At 37.8% G+C, this 18,092-nt stretch overlaps 4 protein-coding genes across 6 annotated transcripts; 2 read left to right on the forward strand and 2 right to left on the reverse strand.

Annotated features, from left to right (window-relative positions):
- Window positions 1-7,457: 7,457 nt before the first annotated feature.
- Window positions 7,458-9,005, forward strand: LOC115621462. The gene is made up of 5 exons (XM_030515119.1): window positions 7,458-7,889; window positions 7,954-8,088; window positions 8,160-8,259; window positions 8,337-8,556; window positions 8,619-9,005. Exons 1-5 carry the CDS (start codon window positions 7,549-7,551, stop codon window positions 8,879-8,881), a joined length of 1,059 nt encoding a protein of 352 aa, XP_030370979.1. The 5' UTR covers window positions 7,458-7,548; the 3' UTR covers window positions 8,882-9,005.
- A 1,451-nt stretch (window positions 9,006-10,456) lies between these two features.
- Window positions 10,457-12,566, reverse strand: LOC115620674 (isocitrate dehydrogenase [NAD] subunit beta, mitochondrial). 2 transcript variants are annotated; one of them, XM_030514038.1, is made up of 6 exons: window positions 12,550-12,566; window positions 12,347-12,421; window positions 12,115-12,159; window positions 11,824-12,036; window positions 11,170-11,751; window positions 10,457-11,103 (listed from the first exon to the last, which is right to left on the reverse strand). In XM_030514038.1, exons 2-6 carry the CDS (start codon window positions 12,386-12,388, stop codon window positions 10,873-10,875), a joined length of 1,113 nt encoding a protein of 370 aa, XP_030369898.1. In that variant the 5' UTR covers window positions 12,389-12,421; window positions 12,550-12,566; the 3' UTR covers window positions 10,457-10,872. The 2 variants fall into 2 exon arrangements, with proteins under 2 accessions (XP_030369898.1, XP_030369897.1); XM_030514037.1 differs by lacking the exon at window positions 12,550-12,566 and having other exon boundaries at window positions 12,347-12,506.
- Window positions 12,567-12,897: 331 nt separating this feature from the next.
- LOC115620562 (fumarylacetoacetate hydrolase domain-containing protein 2A) lies at window positions 12,898-14,296 on the forward strand. Its single transcript, XM_030513850.1, has 4 exons — window positions 12,898-13,112; window positions 13,168-13,564; window positions 13,633-13,961; window positions 14,115-14,296. Exons 1-4 carry the CDS (start codon window positions 13,036-13,038, stop codon window positions 14,275-14,277), a joined length of 966 nt encoding a protein of 321 aa, XP_030369710.1. The 5' UTR covers window positions 12,898-13,035; the 3' UTR covers window positions 14,278-14,296.
- Window positions 14,297-14,307: 11 nt separating this feature from the next.
- On the reverse strand, window positions 14,308-17,929 carry LOC115620560 (MICOS complex subunit Mic60). Of its 2 annotated transcripts, XM_030513848.1 has the most exons (9): window positions 17,708-17,929; window positions 17,190-17,383; window positions 16,652-17,116; window positions 16,447-16,595; window positions 15,693-16,388; window positions 15,573-15,593; window positions 15,138-15,296; window positions 14,799-15,087; window positions 14,308-14,737 (listed from the first exon to the last, which is right to left on the reverse strand). In XM_030513848.1, exons 1-9 carry the CDS (start codon window positions 17,750-17,752, stop codon window positions 14,560-14,562), a joined length of 2,196 nt encoding a protein of 731 aa, XP_030369708.1. In that variant the 5' UTR covers window positions 17,753-17,929; the 3' UTR covers window positions 14,308-14,559. The 2 variants fall into 2 exon arrangements, with proteins under 2 accessions (XP_030369708.1, XP_030369709.1); XM_030513849.1 differs by lacking the exon at window positions 15,573-15,593 and having other exon boundaries at window positions 17,708-17,926.
- Window positions 17,930-18,092: the final 163 nt, after the last annotated feature.

Here is an 18,092-nt window from a genome sequence, read left to right on the forward strand (position 1 = left end):
CAGACAGCTTTGCATATTAAAAAAATAAATTAATTAAAAAATAATTATGAAACAAAATTATACAACAAGGAAGACACAACAAATAATATGCATACGCATACAATTTATTTTGTTTATAAATTAAAACGTCAAACACATGCATGCATATGCAGATGATCTATGTATGTATAGGGGAAAACTGAAATCAAACTAAAAATAATATGAAAAAATTAAAGTGCAATTATACAGTTTATACATAAATTAAGGGAACTAATGTTATAACAAATATGAAACATTTAAAACTTATTAAAAACGGCATAATTCCAAAAAAGGTAAAATAAAAACATAAATTAGCTAAATTACAAGGCAAACAACAACAACAACAACTTTTGAGATGTTAAACAAAATTAAAACAAACAAAAAAAACCCACAGACATGTCAGCCTGGACAATACATTTAAAGGGTACGTTCGCGCAGGCAACTAGATTCCATTAAACTATCTCACAGAATTCCATTTATCTGTAGCTTTCTAAAAATTATAGTTCCGTTTGAAATTCTAAATGAAATTTATGTAGCCTTGGGAAAATTATTTGGATTATTACCAAGGCCGGGTTTATGGAACAAGTTGCCCAATGTGTGTCGACCTGAAGCACGCTGTTATGTGTCCGCGGTTTTGAGAGCTACAACCACTAATGTGTAGTAGCCTCAATGCACAGGATGCTAACAGAGACCAATCGAAAAACCAATACAATACACAATAAACCAACAACAACAAACCAGCAAAACCAAGCCAAAAGCAAGGGTCGTTAATGTACAAAATGGCAACCTTGTGGTTAGGAGGTGATTAAGACAAACACATAAACAATTGAGTGTAATGAGAGTAACAGCTTGAGAAAGTTAAATTGTATAGAATTTTTGCATGCTCAACAAAATGTGACAGTGGATGGGTAGATAGTAGTGTAGTAGGATAGGCAGGTATAGGGGCCGGGTCAGGGGCAGGGCCAGGGACAGGGACAGGGATAGAGACAGGGATGGGGGCAGCTGTTGTGCGGGCTGCCCTTTGGGAGCATGCGAAAACGCTCAGGTACGTGTTTTATTTTTCGGAGAGAAAAAAGATTGATTACCCATACATTACTTATTCTTTGTTTACTACAAAATACTAGTTAATATTTGAAAAAAAAAAAAACAGAAAATAAACATTAATTATTTGTTTAAAGAAACACACACACACACATACACACCTTTTTAGCGTGCTTAATAAATGAATTGCTCACATTTGTGTATAAAACAAACGAGTACGAGTATATGTATATGATTTGTTGAATACCAATCAAAATTTGCTGAATTTAAGTGCATATATGAGTATATATATTAAAGGTTTATTTTCTCTATTATTTATGTAAAATAGTGCATATATATATTATGCAAATAGGCAAATCAAAATTTACTTATACAAATATATATGTATGTATACTTTATTATTATTATCATTATTATTATTAATAACATAATTGCTAGCGCGCATAGCAGGCAGGCAGTTGTTAGCCTTGATTTGTGGTTTGTACATATTAGACAACATTATATGGTATTCTCTTAATATTTTTCTATTACGAATGGGCAACACATTTGAATCATAGTGCAATTGTTTCAAACAACCAACAAACAAACAAACAAACAAAAAACCAACAACAAAAATAACAAAATACATATATTTTAATTGTAACTCATATATAATTTAACAGCTTTCTTTGCTATGTCAAGAAGTACATATGTATACAACGTGTAAGCATTACATTATTTACAAAGCAAAAAATCACTTATTTTTTACAATATGGACAACTTTAAAGCAAACACATGAAAATCAAAAATCATTGTAAGTGCACATAACTTTAGTAGACATATAAAATATGACTAGGTTCTTCTTAATTATGCGCACCCAGCAAAACAAACAAACAAACAAAAGAAAGTTAATATAATTTTGCAAACAAATACAAACTACAAGTATATTGAATTTGATGTTAAATGAATGTCGTTTAAAATGAAATGCGAAATCAGTCTATAATTATAATAAAAACGAGAAACAATTCAAGTCTATGTTAAGTTATAACAGCAAAAAAAAAAACAAAAACACAACCTTATACTAAATTATGAATACAAAATTCTCCTGTTAAATATTTCTGTTCTGTTCAGTTCCACTTGAGCGATAAGCACGAATCTGAAAGCAAGCCGTACTACTACTATGTAATCAAAACCACAAGCAAACCAATAAGAACCAACAATAGCCCAGCCAAGACAACAGCAACAACAGCAAGAACAACAACAATAGCCCAAAATAATTGAACTAAAAATTGAAAAGATCTTTACAAACACAACATAGACCCTTGTTGTGTATTTAAACAAAAGTTTAAAGAACAAGCGATGAGAAACAAATGCGAAGCCTACAGTCGATTGTAATTTTCTTTTTTCTACAAGCAGTTATAAAACAGCAGCAAGCAACAAACAAACAAACAAACAAACAAACAAACAATTCAATTAAACAATAGTAATTAAATGAATACAACACTACTCTTACTACAAAACTTAAATAGACACAGTTATAGAAATAGCCACAACAATTAACTTTAAAACCAACAAACCAACCAACACTAGAAATACAAGACAGACAGACAAACACACAACAGATTTTAAAACAGTTTTTTAACCATAGCCATAACTAATACAATAGCCACATAATTAGAGTTTTCATAGCCAACAAGCATTACAATAGACAAGCCGATTTAATACCAGAAATAGAGTGACAGAGAGAGAGAGAGAGAGGGGGGGAGATGGAGTGGGAGTAAGAGAAAAAAGAAGCAGCGCTAATTCGAAGGGAGTGTTGCGCATGCGCAACATGTACCGATACAATTGATAAGAAGAAAGCAAAGAATCGAATAAACAATTTTTATTTCAATTATCAACAACTCATCACACTCACAGTTACAAAACAAAACAACAATAGCCCTAGTAAAAAAAAAAAAACAAACGAAATACTTAACATATTAATCAACAGCAATAGAATTAAGCAATTGGCAACAGAAAAGGCAAACATAATATACGACTAATATGTATAACTAAGAAAACTTTGTAACTTAACAAATGTTGCAACTTGCATTCAACATTTAACTAGCTTTTGTTCAGCAACTAAACGTAAAATAGTGTTTCTCGTTTTTAACCAACAACAATTTTCAGTTCTGAAAGAAAGTTGAAAGTCAACAACAACAACAACAAACTGATGTAAGTACAATATTTAGATTTCGGTAAAAAACTACAAAAACAACAACAACTACATACAGCAAACTGAGCAAAATATATTTTGCATTTAACTTACTTATGGCATTACATACAAATTATAAAGAAATCGACTTTTTTTGTGTAGTCAGAAAAGACAGAAATGAAATTTGTTTTCACAGCCAATAAGCATATAAAAAACGCATTATAATTAGCAATAGCCCATAAGTTTAATAATGAAATCGTATTTAGCATTAAAAACACATCAACAAACAAAAACAAAACAGCAAAGAAACAAAAAACTTTTTAATAAATACAACAACAAAGCATGCAACAAGCAACAATTTCTATAGCTTTTGCTTCTGTAAATCGTTTTGTTATGTTAAATATTATTAAATATACACATTGTTTAGCCAACCAATGTTAAAAACAAATGAAAAAGAAGATGAAGAAGATATGATGTACTTTTTATGAAGGCATAATATAATTTTAGGAATTTATTTAAACAAAACAAAATCATTTAATTCGGCTTAGTATTTTTACAAAACATTTTAAGTGACATTTAAACATTTAATTAATATTATAATTTGTTTAGAACTATACGGATCGTGCATAATTGTTTTTTATGTATACTATACACACCATAATTATGTTAAACATGAAATTATTATAAACAAAAATTTTCATTTTCGTTATTTCTATTATTATTATTTACTTCTTATTGTGTTTTAAAAGCAAAAAATCGATTTATATATATACATATATATACAATATATTTACGCAGCAAACGTTTATTAATAAAACAAACTATTTTAGTTACAAAATGCCACTTATGATTCATTTATTTTTTATTTTCCAACACACACCCCTCCCCCCTCCCATTTCCAACAAACAAACAACCAAAACAAATGTATAAAAAAAATAAAGCAAAACAAAAAAAATATAAAGACGCACTTTAAAATGCTACAATTATTACCATATTATGCAATAGTAATCAATTAAAACAAATTATAACTTAAAAATAAACAATAGCCCAAAGTAAATATTGACCGTGATGGAGCCGACTACAAATACAAATAAAAGGTAACCCCAACTTCGGCATGCCGAATATTTATGCCCTTGCAAGCATTGCGGATTGATATCTCTCCAATATCTGCATTACATAGTTGACCGATTTACATAACATAAAACAATTGCTATTTGTTTTCTTATCCGGAAAATTGTCCGAAAGTTCGAATCTACTCTTTGCTGCCTTTATTGCAGTTAAAGACACTAGCTAGAAGAGTTACGAATACAAATACTTCACTCGTAATAATATTTAATGTCTGATTCTACTTACCGAAAGACAAAACTTATTAATGCGTGGAAAAGCGGAACGGAAAACTAGAGTCAGGGGATTCGGTCGATTATAATGAAAATTATTAATTGGATTGCACTTAGTTTTCCAAATCTCTCCAAAGGAATGATCAGAATGATCAAAATTGTAAATCCCAAATACTAAGGTTAAAATGCCCTTTTGCAAGAGTATGAATAAAACTCTAACGCGGCCATTATTTGCTCCATTTTCACATTTGAAGGCAAATCGAGCGGAGAGCATGAAATTGGCAACCGAAGAAGGAAAACAACAACAGCAACAACAATAACAACAACAACAAATAAAAGCAACATTGGCACTACAATACACGAATTTTGAAAATTACGATATTTTCTGTTCTTATGTACTACTTACTACCTATGTTCTCTAACCAGTTTTAATTTAGTTAGAAAATAAGACTTTTGACCAGATTTGGCGTTTTTGGCTCGCCCACTTAACACAATTTTGAGGAAACCACTTGTGGTTATTGCAAATTCCAGACCAGGCGAATACAACAACAATCGAATCAAATCAAATCAGCAAGCACTACTCGAACACACATATATTTCTAAAACTCAAGCTTCAGGGACCAACAAAAAATATTTAATTAACTGGAAAGTCAAGTTAAAAATCAAAAGAGAGAAACAATCTACAGAAAGTATGTGTAGACAAATTTTCGACGCATATCCCTCGGAATCCACAAAATCACTAGAACCAAAAAAAAATAAATAAATAAATAAAGCTTACTGAAAAAGAGAATACTTGTAGACATTCTCGTTCATGTCTAGCAAAAGGGAACTATTTCATACGGCGTAGGCAGACATTACCAGTATTTCGAAATTCGACATGTAAAAGTTGTTTTATGTATAGAAACAAAACCCCAATGTATATGTACATAAAAACCTTTTGGTAACACATATTTACGAATACATTACGAGTAAGGCAAGGCGAAATAATTCAAAACATTTCAGGCAAGCCAGCAGACGAGTAGTTTCGGGAATAAGAAAAGATTGTATACGATACGAAAAAAACGGAAGAAAGCTAAACTTAAATTTATATTAAGTGTAAAAAGGATACTACAAAATAATTCATATGATATATTTGGCTGATATCGTACTATATGTAAAAATTTGTCAGCGGCAAAAAGTCTAAACAGAATCAAAATTTAACTCAATAAGGAATTATGATTTGGTGTAGTTTTCGTGTAAATAAAAAACCAAAAACAAAAAATAAAAATAAAAATCAGCTAAGCGCACTAACAAAATTCCACAAACACATAAACACCCACACATACACATACACATATACATACATACATGCTAAGTGGGTTTTCTATGGCAAGAATAAAATTACGAGAAACCAAACCAACCAAAAGAATACAAAAATCTCGTTAAGTAATAATAAAACAACAGAAACAACAACAACAACAAATTAGCAAAATTTTGTCGTCTTAGTAAATGCTAAATTCAAATGTGTAGTATATTTATATATTTATGTATGCATATGTTCTATGTACGTGCGTATACGCATATTAATTATTATTATACATTATTATTATGGTCACCACTGTGGGGTGACGTGCGTACGAGTCTTATTTGTACTTAGTTATGTTCGTGAAAAACTAAACAAAAACATTTAAGCCAACCAACAACAACAACAACAACATCAACGTGCTGAAATTCAATTGAATTGCAATTGGAACACCAACAAGAACAACAACAAGAACGTTTATTTTGCTTTAAAAATGTTTAACAAAAACATGGCAAAAACCATTGTAAAAAAGTATAAAATAATATACAAAGAGGCGAAGATGAAATATTTGTGTACATGTGAAAAAATATATATCAGGAGTAATGGAAAAAAATACCAACTAAAAGACACAACTATTAACTTGTAATGATGTGAACTTGGAGCATACTCTCAGTATTTTTAATAATACTGTCAATAAAAATTAAATAAATCATAAAACCAGTGCAGTCAATAAATTATTTCTTCAAGGTTTCATTGTTTTCACAGCATTTGAGATCTGACCGGAAGCGATCAGACGATCCCTGTTGAGTTCTACATGTCGTTGGGTGTAAAGACGTTAACAAGGGATTCCAACACTTACAGCAAAGTTAATAACTTATGGGATTTTGTCCTTTCACCAGCCTGTCTGAATATCTATAGGACGTATCTGATTGCACCAACTACTATTGTGCCTCTGGGACATGCTCTATGCACACTCCAAAGGCGATGTTTGACTTTGTAAGCTCCAGCGACCAACATTTTTACTACAAATTTGTTAATGTATGATCGGATATCAATTCGTCCCTGCTCTGCTAGGTGGACATTAAGAGGCCAAATCCAGGCAAATTAAACATAAGTACTTCTAGAAGACTAGAAAAGACTCGAATTTCCGTGCGGACTAGAATTGCTGCCCCCATTATTCCCATTATTTCCAGGAGCCATAATTCCACTTAGTCATAATTATACACTATATACACTACATATATATGTATATAAAATCTGGATCCATTAAACTGTTTCGAATCCTAAAAAAAAACGACAATTGAATTCCCATTCCCATTATTCTCATTATTTCCAGCAGCCATAATTATACACTAAATACTATATACACTATATATATATACATATATATATATAAATATATATAAAATCTGGGTGCATTAAACTGTTTCGAATCCTAAAAAAAGACGGCAATTGAATTTGCTTTAAAATGTAAGTATGTGGGAAGATGTTGCATATAAAGATTGTGTTGGCTTTGGGAATTTGTTGTTTTTACAAGTCTCAGATAGCTTTCGGTAAACTATCAAAATTTTAAATATTATTCTCTCTTAAACATCCCCGCCTTCAGATGGTAAACACAAAAACTACGTAAAAAATTAAAAATTTTAAAAAGCAGCAAAAAACTTGCAGCAATACTTCAAAAAAAAAAAAAAAACCTAATGACAGTCAAGCGCTTTAAGTGCGACCTCAGTCCCGAGGCCCCCACAAGTCTCAAAATCGATGATACCAATCGGTTCGATTGTTGTCATGTTCACGATCGCATACCGTACGATGCCGAGTGCTTTCTCAAGGATGTCTCAAAGGAACTCAATATGCTATACCGACGCCACAGCAGAATGATTGAGAAACGCAAACGCCTTATGGAGCTGGCATTACCGGTGCGTCGTTGGTGCCGCTTTGTTCCCAGATGCCCATGTCGATTTGAGAAGTCAATTGAAATGGTGCCAGCCGATCCCCCAATACACACACGCACCGAACAACTGGCGCTACCGCTGATCCGGTACGTTCCTCCCTTTTTCAAATTCTGAAGCCTCATCTAGCATTTATGTATGTCACTTCTACAGACGCCTACAGGTTCGAAGAGCTGATGCTCTGGTCAAAGGCGACAAGATTACTGAGGTGATATTGAATCGCTGGCTACGCAACAGTTATCTCTCGCTATACAGTCGCTTAAGCAACACACAGCCCATGAAAAAACCGTAAGTCTAAGCGGAGAGTGGCATCTATGTACTATACATCCATCATGCGTTTTTTACCTCCACATTTTCAGTCCCAAACCCAAAAAACAGAGCAAAAAACAAAAAGCGCGTCACGCCAAATACATTGAAACGCTGGCCAAGCCCAAACAAATTCCGAAGCCCGCGAAGCCGGTAAGTTAAGCAAATAGCCAAGCAGCCATCCAGGTTGCCCCGAATAACAACGAATAACACCCTACAACGCCCTATAGGAGCGCAATGTTGGCGAAATGGATAAGAAGCGTCTCAAAAAGCTGGCGCGTCCGAAGAAACGTATCGAGGATATCAAACAACCATGGGAATTCACGAAAGCATTGAAAACCTACAAACCAACTGCTCGCATCCTAGCTATCGCCAAGCCCCTAATACGTGAAAATTTTCACATTAATGAGGAGCCTGAGAAAGTCTCGCGCAATGCCCTCAAATACAAAGGTAAACGCTAATTTTTCAAAAGTAGGTTTTGATTTATACATTTTTGTTCATTCTATTCACAGCCTCTCCACGTGTTAAAGAGATGGCGCAACCATTAAAGGTGTTCGATCGTAACGCTGGTGCCGCTGAGACAGCTGATGACCCGTTCACGATATCCCCAAATGCACTCAAGTACAAGGCAACGTCACGTATCAAGGAACTGGCCGAACCAAAGGAGTTCGAAAACACGCACATTCGCGAAAATCCTTTCGCCATCTCCCCAGCTGCACTCAAGGCCAAGGCCTCACCTCGCCTCATCGAATTGGCCAAACCGAAGGGTGGTTAACAACTCATTGTCTAATTTTCAGTTTTGGATATATATTTGGCTATTTTCTCTTTTGGTCTTTTTGCATTGTTTTGGCTAATATAAGTAGTATGTATATGTAAATAAAAAGTTTTATAAAAAATGACACTGTGAAGTGATCTTTGGGCCAAGAATGGAACACAATTTAGTAAGATAATATCAAGATCGCCCTGTTTACACTGCAAAAATATATGAAAAGTCCTTATGATGCAGTCCATGCGATCAGTAGATGGTCCACTGAAGGTGGCTTCCGTAGCTTGTTCGATACTGCTTCTGAATTTCTATCAAGTAATGAGACCACGTATAATTAGTAATCATTAATCACTAATCGAAATTACCTGGGGACGGCGCTCATCGATACATAAAAGATCACCATGGCGAGACGAATCGATATAACCATGCAAGGCTACCCGTACACTAATAGAAAAATGGTGCTCCGAAGTATTATATTTCTCGAATTGTACTTTCAAGTACGATTTCCACATGTGTGTGTAATTCGTAATTCGAGCGCAATGCAGACTAATCAAATCTTAATGTCAATATCAATAATCCCATTTCAAAAAGATAATAATAAAAAAAAAACTCGTCCTTTCTCTGACCTAGGGGAATCTGGATGCCAACTTTGGTTATTCTAGCTTTTATAGTTTCTGAGATCCTTGCGTTCATCCAGACGGACAGACGGACGGACAGACGGACGGACAGACAGACGGACAGGCGGACGGACATGTCTAGATCGATTTCTCTCGTCATGCTGATTCAGAATATATAGATGCTTCCTTCTGCATGTTACATACTTTGCACAAACCTAATATACCCTTTTTACCCTACGGGTACAGGGTATAATTATACTTAAATGAGAAGCATCATTTATATTTTATATTCCAAGTATGTATAATAAATAACCCTTAACGAAAGTTTCTCGCGAAAACCAAATCTAAATCAATTTTATTGCAGAATTGTTTACTAAATAAAGCCGGGATTAAAACAGTCTATAATCAATAGTTTGATAAATAGTCTCAAATCAAGATTTTTGGTCTTGGTATTAGAACTTTCGAGCAGTCAAGTAGAATAGACCGATTTTGCAATTGATTCTTTCTCTCTTTTTTAAACTTTTCGTACCGAATTTTGTATGCATTGAATAACCCATAAAATGCAATTTATGAGAGCGGAATTGAACAAATTTGTTGTAGGGCCATAATGGATGGCTTCTAAAATATACAGAAGTTGTAGGGAGGGGGCCCAGAACTTTGTGAAAACCTCCGCATCGCTTCTCTAATATTTATGTACTATATGTACATTTTGTACAAATTACTTTATTTCTTTCTTTGATCTAATTAGAAATAAGTGTTAATACATAAATACATGTAAAAAGATCTCTTGACGAATACAAATGAAATTGTTTTCGGATTTAAATAATTTATTTATTGGTTTTTTCTCTCGTTCTTATATGGAGTTACGTGGTCTACGCTACACTTTGATTTGGTTTAAATATATTGAGTTTGCTTGTTGATACACATTGGTTTGGTAATCTTAACAAAATGAAACATAAGCTAAGAGTTGGCACCAAAAATACAATGTGTTTATGAGAAAAATACATAATACAAAAAATTTAAAATAATTTTCTTGGGTAAAATAATACAGAAATTTGAAAATAATAATGATAAGGACCAATCTGTAAAAGTAATGTGGTAGGTACATGGAATTTATAACTGCTGGATATGGGCATTGACTAAACTAAAATATTCGGCAGAAATAATACTCGATGGATGGCATTGAAACATAAGAGACGAACATACTGCGCACTAATGATAAACTAATAAGAAAGAAACTAAATCAACTTTTTAACAATACAATTTTGTAACAACACAACTGCCTATGGCCCGTCTTAATGTTTTTGTGTGTATTTGTGTAGGTAAGCTTGAGTCAGTAATTTATGGTTGTTGGCTATTGTGACTGTCCATTTACTAGCACGCTTAGTGCAGATTTGAAATGATGGCGCGTGTAAAGTCCTGCGTTGTTGATTGGCCGCCCAGATCCTTGGTGCGCACCTTGCCGTCCAAAAGCACCTTGTTGATGGCATTACTAATAACTTCGCTGTAGGTGTGCAAGTTGATGTGACGCAACAGTTTTGTGCCACACAATAGCATTGCCGTTGGGTTAGCCACGTTCTTGCCAACAGCCTCAGCGAAGGTATGACGTGCACCCTAAAAAACAAAATAACATGAGTTAAAAATCAGTCATTGATCAGTCTGAAGCGATCAAGTATTTACCGGCTCGAACACCACCGTCTCCGCTGAATACGAAGCGCCTGCAACGACGCCAGCGCCGCCCACTAAACCTGATGCTAAATTGTCTACAATGGCGCCATAGAGATTTGGCGTGACCATGACATCGAACTGGTTGGGGTTGGAAACCATTTGCATGGTTGTATTGTCCACAATCATCTTTTCGAATTGTATGCGGGGATAAAGTTTCGAGATTTCCTCGCACGACTTCAAAAACAAGCCATCGCCCAGCTTCATGATGTTGGCCTTATGCACAGCAGTCACCTTCTTGCGGTTATTCTTCGTAGCATAATCAAAGGCAAACTTGGCAATGCGCATCGATTTCTTGGCAGTAATAATCTTTAGGCACTCGACAATTCCAGGCACCGATTCGTGCTCCAGCGCAGAATATTCACCCTCAGTCTGTTCACGAATGATGACCGTATCGATGTTGGAGTGGCGCGTCTTTACACCAGGCAAGCTGCGAACATGCACAACGTTGGCATAGAGATCGAGATCCGTGCGCAGTTTCATGTTGAGCGTTTGCAGGTCACCGACATTGCTATAATCGGGAGTAGCCAAAATACCCTGCCAAAGAGGAGTTAATCGAATAAACAAATCCAAAAACTACACTGCGGTAGAATAGTTAGCAACACTAACCTTGATGCAGACTTTGTTCTTTTGGATTGACGCCACAACATCCTCGAGCTTGGCACTCAGCACAGGATTGATTTCCGACAGGAAGTACGATTCGAAGTCGACAGGGACATTAGCCGCCTTGAAGACCTCTTGTAGGGAATATACTAGCTCAGGACCTACACCATCGCCGGGTATGAGTGTGCAGGTGGTCCTGTTGCCACCATAATTGGAATCCTGCATTAGAATTCAAAACAGTGACGTATTACATCGAAAGGTCGCAACTATCTTTAACCAACTTTACATTAAACTTACATGGTTGAGGGCAGCCGTGGTGTGGAGACTACGCGCCGCTGCTGCCTAGTGATTAAAAATAATCATAATTAGTATTTACTCGCCAGGACTAAGCCCTATAACCTCAAAATTGGCACATCTGCGTGTCTTTGCACAGAACCGTGACTGCTCTGGCGGCTGCAGCCAACACGCAAGTGTTTATGTAAGCACAATATCTCGGAAATACGCTATACAGCCTGCCTCTCGTATTTACCTGCATAAATGTGCGTCCCACTGTTCTAGCCAGCATTGCCATGTTTCTTGGTTGCGTGTCCTTTGGGAAGTTGAGCTAGCGAGCAGTATAAACTAATTGTTAAATTTGAATTTTATAATTGAATTTTGCAAAAATTCAATCGGCCACCACGGGTAACAGCTGACTGCCACCTAGAGGTGGGCGATATTTAAATACCTATGCACCTCAATGGCTTAAGTCACAGTTCTGACGGTTTTTTGAAAATTATATATGACAAAAACTCAATCTTAAAGATAGCCTTGGCTAAAATGGCGTGCGGAAAACGTGTTATACGAAATGTGTTCCTGTAATTACTGACATACAAAAGCGTTAGTTACAGCCGTAGCAACCACTTCTGCTATTCTCTAGCACAGCAGTCAACAGTGTGCACACACCACTAAGTGCACAAAATATTCTATAGTTTGGCGCGCTACTGTTTGATCTTTAAATTCAGAAAGATCCATATACTTTTGTATTTTATGTAATTTGTAAGCGCAAATAGCAAATTGATAATCATGATCAATATATTTTTTTTATTTACCAGAAGGACTTTGAATTTCTGTTCATGTTTTTATTTTACATTCTTATACACTAGTTTTAGAAGATAGAATTTCAATTTGGTCCCACACATCAGTCAAAATTGCATTTTCCGATTTAAATCCAAAAATACCATGAGAGCTGCAGTATCTTTGTTCCGAAACCACCTCTCGCGCATTCATGCGGAGGCGTTGCCGAGGGAATACTACGGGTGGGAATCAGTATCCAAACAAATCTTATCAATCAATTACTCAACCCACCCACAGCGAAAGTACGATGCCCCGTTGTCGCTTCATGCAGTACACGCGCCCAATGGATGCCCAAAAGCGACTCGGTATGGTGTCTGAGGATGGCACAAAAATGGTTGAGCTCTCGAACATTACCTGCGCCGCACCAGACATGATACAGTTTATACATCAAAGATACTGCATGGACAGCCTGCTCGATAGTGTACAGTATATGGATGTGCAGGAGGTGGGGGAAGATGTGGTGCTGCTGCCACCGATCAATGCACCGAGCAAAATCATCGGCGTCGGCTGCAATTACCTCGACAGCTGCGATGAGCAGCACCAGTCTGTGCCCAGAGAGCCGGCCTTCTTTGTGAAGTTCAACACATCGATTATCGGCGCCCTGGACAACATACGGGCTCATAATATAGCCAAAGTAAGTGATCTCACGTAATCTTGTAGTATTTCACAGTACTTTGAAGGAGAACTTTTTCCTATCACCAGCGCATTGACTACGGTTGCCAGCTCGCCGTCGTCATTGGCAAGCAATGCCGTCATGTTCCGCGCATCTCAGCCATGTCCTGTGTGTTCGGTTACATGCTCGCCCAGGATATAACGGCGCGGGACTGGCAGGCACTCCTAGGCGGTCAAGTGATGTTGGGCAAATCACTTGACACTTTCTGCCCGTTGGGACCAGTTCTAGTGCACAAGATACACATGCCCGACGTAAACAACTTGTGGATCAAGACCTTTGTCAATGGCCAGGAACGACAAAGTGGCAGTACCCGAAACATGATATTCAAGATAGACTACCTCATACATCGCCTTACACAGTAAGTGGCTATATCAACAGATCTAACTAATAGGAGCTGTATGTAGTTGATACGGGAGAGTATATGAACATTCATATCTCTCTGTATTTCTGTTGATTATTTGAGAAAAATACATTTGTTGTTACTTTTGTGGCGTTCCGTTGTTTTCCCCAGATTCATGACGCTTTGCCCCGGCGACATTATCTTGACAGGAACACCTGCCGGTTCCGGAGCCTATCTCAAGCCTTCCACATTCCTTAAGCCCGGCGATCTCGTTGAGAGTGAAATACAAAATTTAGGTAAAATGCGAAATAAAGTGGTCAATCCGTATGCCTAAGCACCGTACACTCTTTTAATTAACCTGGCCTTTCTCTATTTTCATAAATATGTATATTATTTATAATTTGTATAATTGCAGCTAAAAGGAAATTTTACAAAAACGTTTTTTAATGATTCATGTTTGACTTTTTCTTGCACTTTTAAACAGAGAGAGAACTGCTATAACAAATTGTTCAGGATGATTTGAGTCTCCTGCTTAACCTTTTCTGTTTTGCGTTAAATTGGACAAAAATAAAATGTCGGGCAAATTAAAACGGATAAACGAGTAGGGAAACATAATCTACAAATACAACAAGCCACTGGCTGCGGCATGTGCCATTAGTGTGTTGGCCGCCTGCTGAGTCTCCAGCATGAGACGCGCCTCCTTCATCCACTCGCCGGCTATTTTGCGGGGCGCTCCTTCCAGCAGATTCAAGTACTTAAGCGCCTGCAGAAAATCGCTCCGCTCCACATGATACCTGTATAACGAAATAACATGAAGCTTGGACTTAAGATTTTAAGAATTAGAGTTTATCGCACCTGGCCCTGTTCAAAATGTCATAGGTGTCCAATTTACTAAAGTCAAAGGGTTTGTTCTCGAGCTCATCCTTGGAAATGGGATTATCCGGTCGCAAGATGAACAACGATTGCAGATAGGAAAGGAAATAGATGGGTAGACTCGCACCGTCTTCAGGCACCAGCGCCAAGCGACGCGCTATGCGCTCCACATTGACGAATCGTTCGCGTAAAGCATCCTCTGGATAAACACCACGCTCCTGAGCCTCCTTGGGCATGTTTTGCAAGACGGCAGCGACTAATTCATCGCCCTCTGCAAAAATATCATTAATATTGTCCCATGGAAATCAGAAATCCACTTACTTGCCACCTTGGCAATCGCGTTGATCTCGTTCTTAAGTGGACGCAGCTTATCCTTGTAGTGCACTCCAGGAGTGGCAGTGCGCACCGAAGCCCACAGAGCTTGGCAAGCGGCCCACAAGGCTTGCGCTTGATTGGCAGTACGTTCGGTTTCTGCACGTTCTGTGAGTAAATTATTAAGCTGTTAAGCAAAGGAACATCATAGATCTTTCAAATGAAACAGGAAATCAAACATGGTCTGATTTTAGCCGTAAAAACTATTGTCAGTAGAATGTGTTGGTCAATTGTCATCAAAATTAACATTTATGTAATGTAACTAAGAAATCATTTACAGTCTTAATGCTTTTGTCAAATAGATTTTCCTCGACCACTCGGCAGTAATAAATAGTAGTTAAATAAATGTCGGTTTAATTTCCTGCTACAAACCACAAGCGATACCTTTAAATTCCTGATCAATTTCTATACGAGCAGCATGTAGTTTTAAAAAGTTTAATTACAAAATAGCTAGCCAGGTTTAAGCTGCAATACTACTAGCTTTAAAGAACCCAAGTAACTCACCAGCTAGGGCAGCGTCCATGCCTCGCAATTTGCCCAGCATGGCAGCCAGCTGTAGCTTATAGTTGGCTTTCTCCGCTGCCAGCTTCTCTTCAAGCTCGCGCTTGAAAGTACGTGTAAGATCCGTTTCGCGTTGGGTAACAATGTCCTTGATGTGATCGGCATGCGCTTCAGCTTGCTTTTTTAATTGCAAACGCAGCTGCTTGTCGGCATCGGCATGGATTTGGAAAATCTTCTTTTGATTATCCACAGCCAGTTTGCGCTTCTCAGCCTCGAGGTGGTATTCCAGTTGAGCGCGTAGGGCTTCCGAATCGTTGTCACCGCGCACGGCATCAATAGCACGTTTTAGACGCAGCTCACCATCAGTTTGGAGACGCTGCAGCTCCTTCTGATAAGCTAGCACATGCGTGTAGGCATGCAGTATGAATAAATCAAGATCGTCCTTTGCCAAATCAAGTTTCTTTTCGGACAGGTTGAGGCCGGGGAATATGGATTCGATTTCGTCAATGAAATAGTTTCGAGCCTGCTCTACGCTACGCCAATATTTATCCGACACACTGGCCATATCTTTGTGTCTATAGAGCTCATCCTTTACAGAGCTGATGTGACCAACCAGTTTCTTGATTTTATTGCGCACCGCTTCGACATCATCGTGATTTTGCGCCGTTGCCACCTTACTCAACGCCACCTCACACTTTTCTGCAAGCAAAAAGAATCCACTTAAGATGCATGGAAATGGATATATTTATCTACTAACCAATCATAGATTGCGCATCTCGTGCTGAGCGCTCAGCCGTTGAGACTGCCGTGTCACGGGCACTCGTGCGGTTCTTCAATGTTGTCCATAGCGATGTGTCGGAATTCTCCACAGCCTTATCAACCACGCGACGCACATCCTCATTGAAACTGCCGATAAGTGTAAAGTCAAGATAGAGCCTTTTAATGCTTGTTCGGTGACTCACCTCTTTAATATGCTAATGGCCGTATTGTATTCCTTGAGCGCCAGCTGTGCGGATAGCTCAATAGCCTTCTCTAGTTCAAGAACGTCACGTGGCAGTGGCTCGGCCTTAGGCGCTGGCGATTTTGGCACAGCTACGGGGGTTGCTGCAGCCGGCTTGGCACCTTCTTTCTTTTCTGCGATTTTTTCGGATGCCGGCGCCTTCACCGCTTTGATCGGTTGCACGCGCGTATCAGCATCCGGCCGGACGGACCCTGCACTGCTGCCGCCAAACAAACCTGTGACCTTCGACGTGACGCTGTCCATAGAATCACTCACATTAGTAAAGGTTTTCTTCACGCTGTCGATTTGTTCGTTTATGTTTTTGGTAATTCCCTGAAATGGAGGCTCCTCTTTGAGAGCAACTTTAATGATTGATTCAGCGCCGGGAACATTTTTCTCAACCAGTTTACGGAACTCGTTGTCGTATCTGAAAATGCACGTGAAATGAAATAGCAGCCACAACGATGCCTTACTCTCTATTTTTTCTCTAGGAAACTCACTTGGCGTATGTTATAACGCCGCCGACTGCAGCCAGTGGTGTCACGATGAGCATCACTTTGCCAAAGCCAGCTTCGCGCATATGTGGTGGTAGGCCCTGACCATGCTGATGTCCATTGCTGCCCCCACTACCTCCACTGCTACTACTGCTGTTGTTATTGCTGTATTGCCTACCATTCTTCTGCTGCAACGTACGCTGGAATATAAGCAAACAAACGACTTGGTAACAACTCTAGGGTAGACATGGGCTTATTTAGCCACTGTTCGTCCACTTCGCATGATCATGTGCCACCCAATCACCCACAAATTTCCATTGGGCATTGCTTGCCATCCCTTAGGGCGCTCAAAACTGCTGGAATTTTGGAAATTTACGCATATTTCTTGCATTCGGTAGATGACATAACAATCGCACTTGTATATTTTTGCAATTGGATTTATTTGTGGGTGCGCGGGGGACACAGCGACGTCACGATTGATTTTCACGTTCCGCAGAACTTTGCGTGTTATCTCATTCAGTTACCTGCAACGCACACTTGCACTGATCTTTAAACGCTAGCCGATACATATTGTTGTCACAAAATTTTGTTAATTTAGTTAGCTAGGTGCCTGCTGCAGACGCTCCGTGTATTAACCGGCGGCGTGAATAGTTTTTTCCTACCCAATGCTTTTCTACGTTAAATACTGGCCTGGTTGGATGTCGCCGTCTGTTGTGACTGTCAAACGACGTCTGCTTCTGGTGCTTCTTCTTATTCCACATGCATACGTTAGTTTTGCATGCACTGGTCGAGATAAGAATGACGTTTGTGTGTGCAATTTCTAACGGCATAAATTCTTGTGAAATTTTAGAATTTGTGTTTACAAAAATTTCCCAAATATATATGTAGATATAAGTAATAGTGCCAGAA

The sequence above is a fragment of the Scaptodrosophila lebanonensis genome, unplaced genomic scaffold, assembly GCF_003285725.1.
Source record: "Scaptodrosophila lebanonensis strain 11010-0011.00,11010-0021.00 unplaced genomic scaffold, SlebRS2 tig00000024-arrow-pilon, whole genome shotgun sequence".
Lineage (NCBI taxonomy): Eukaryota > Metazoa > Arthropoda > Insecta > Diptera > Drosophilidae > Scaptodrosophila > Scaptodrosophila lebanonensis.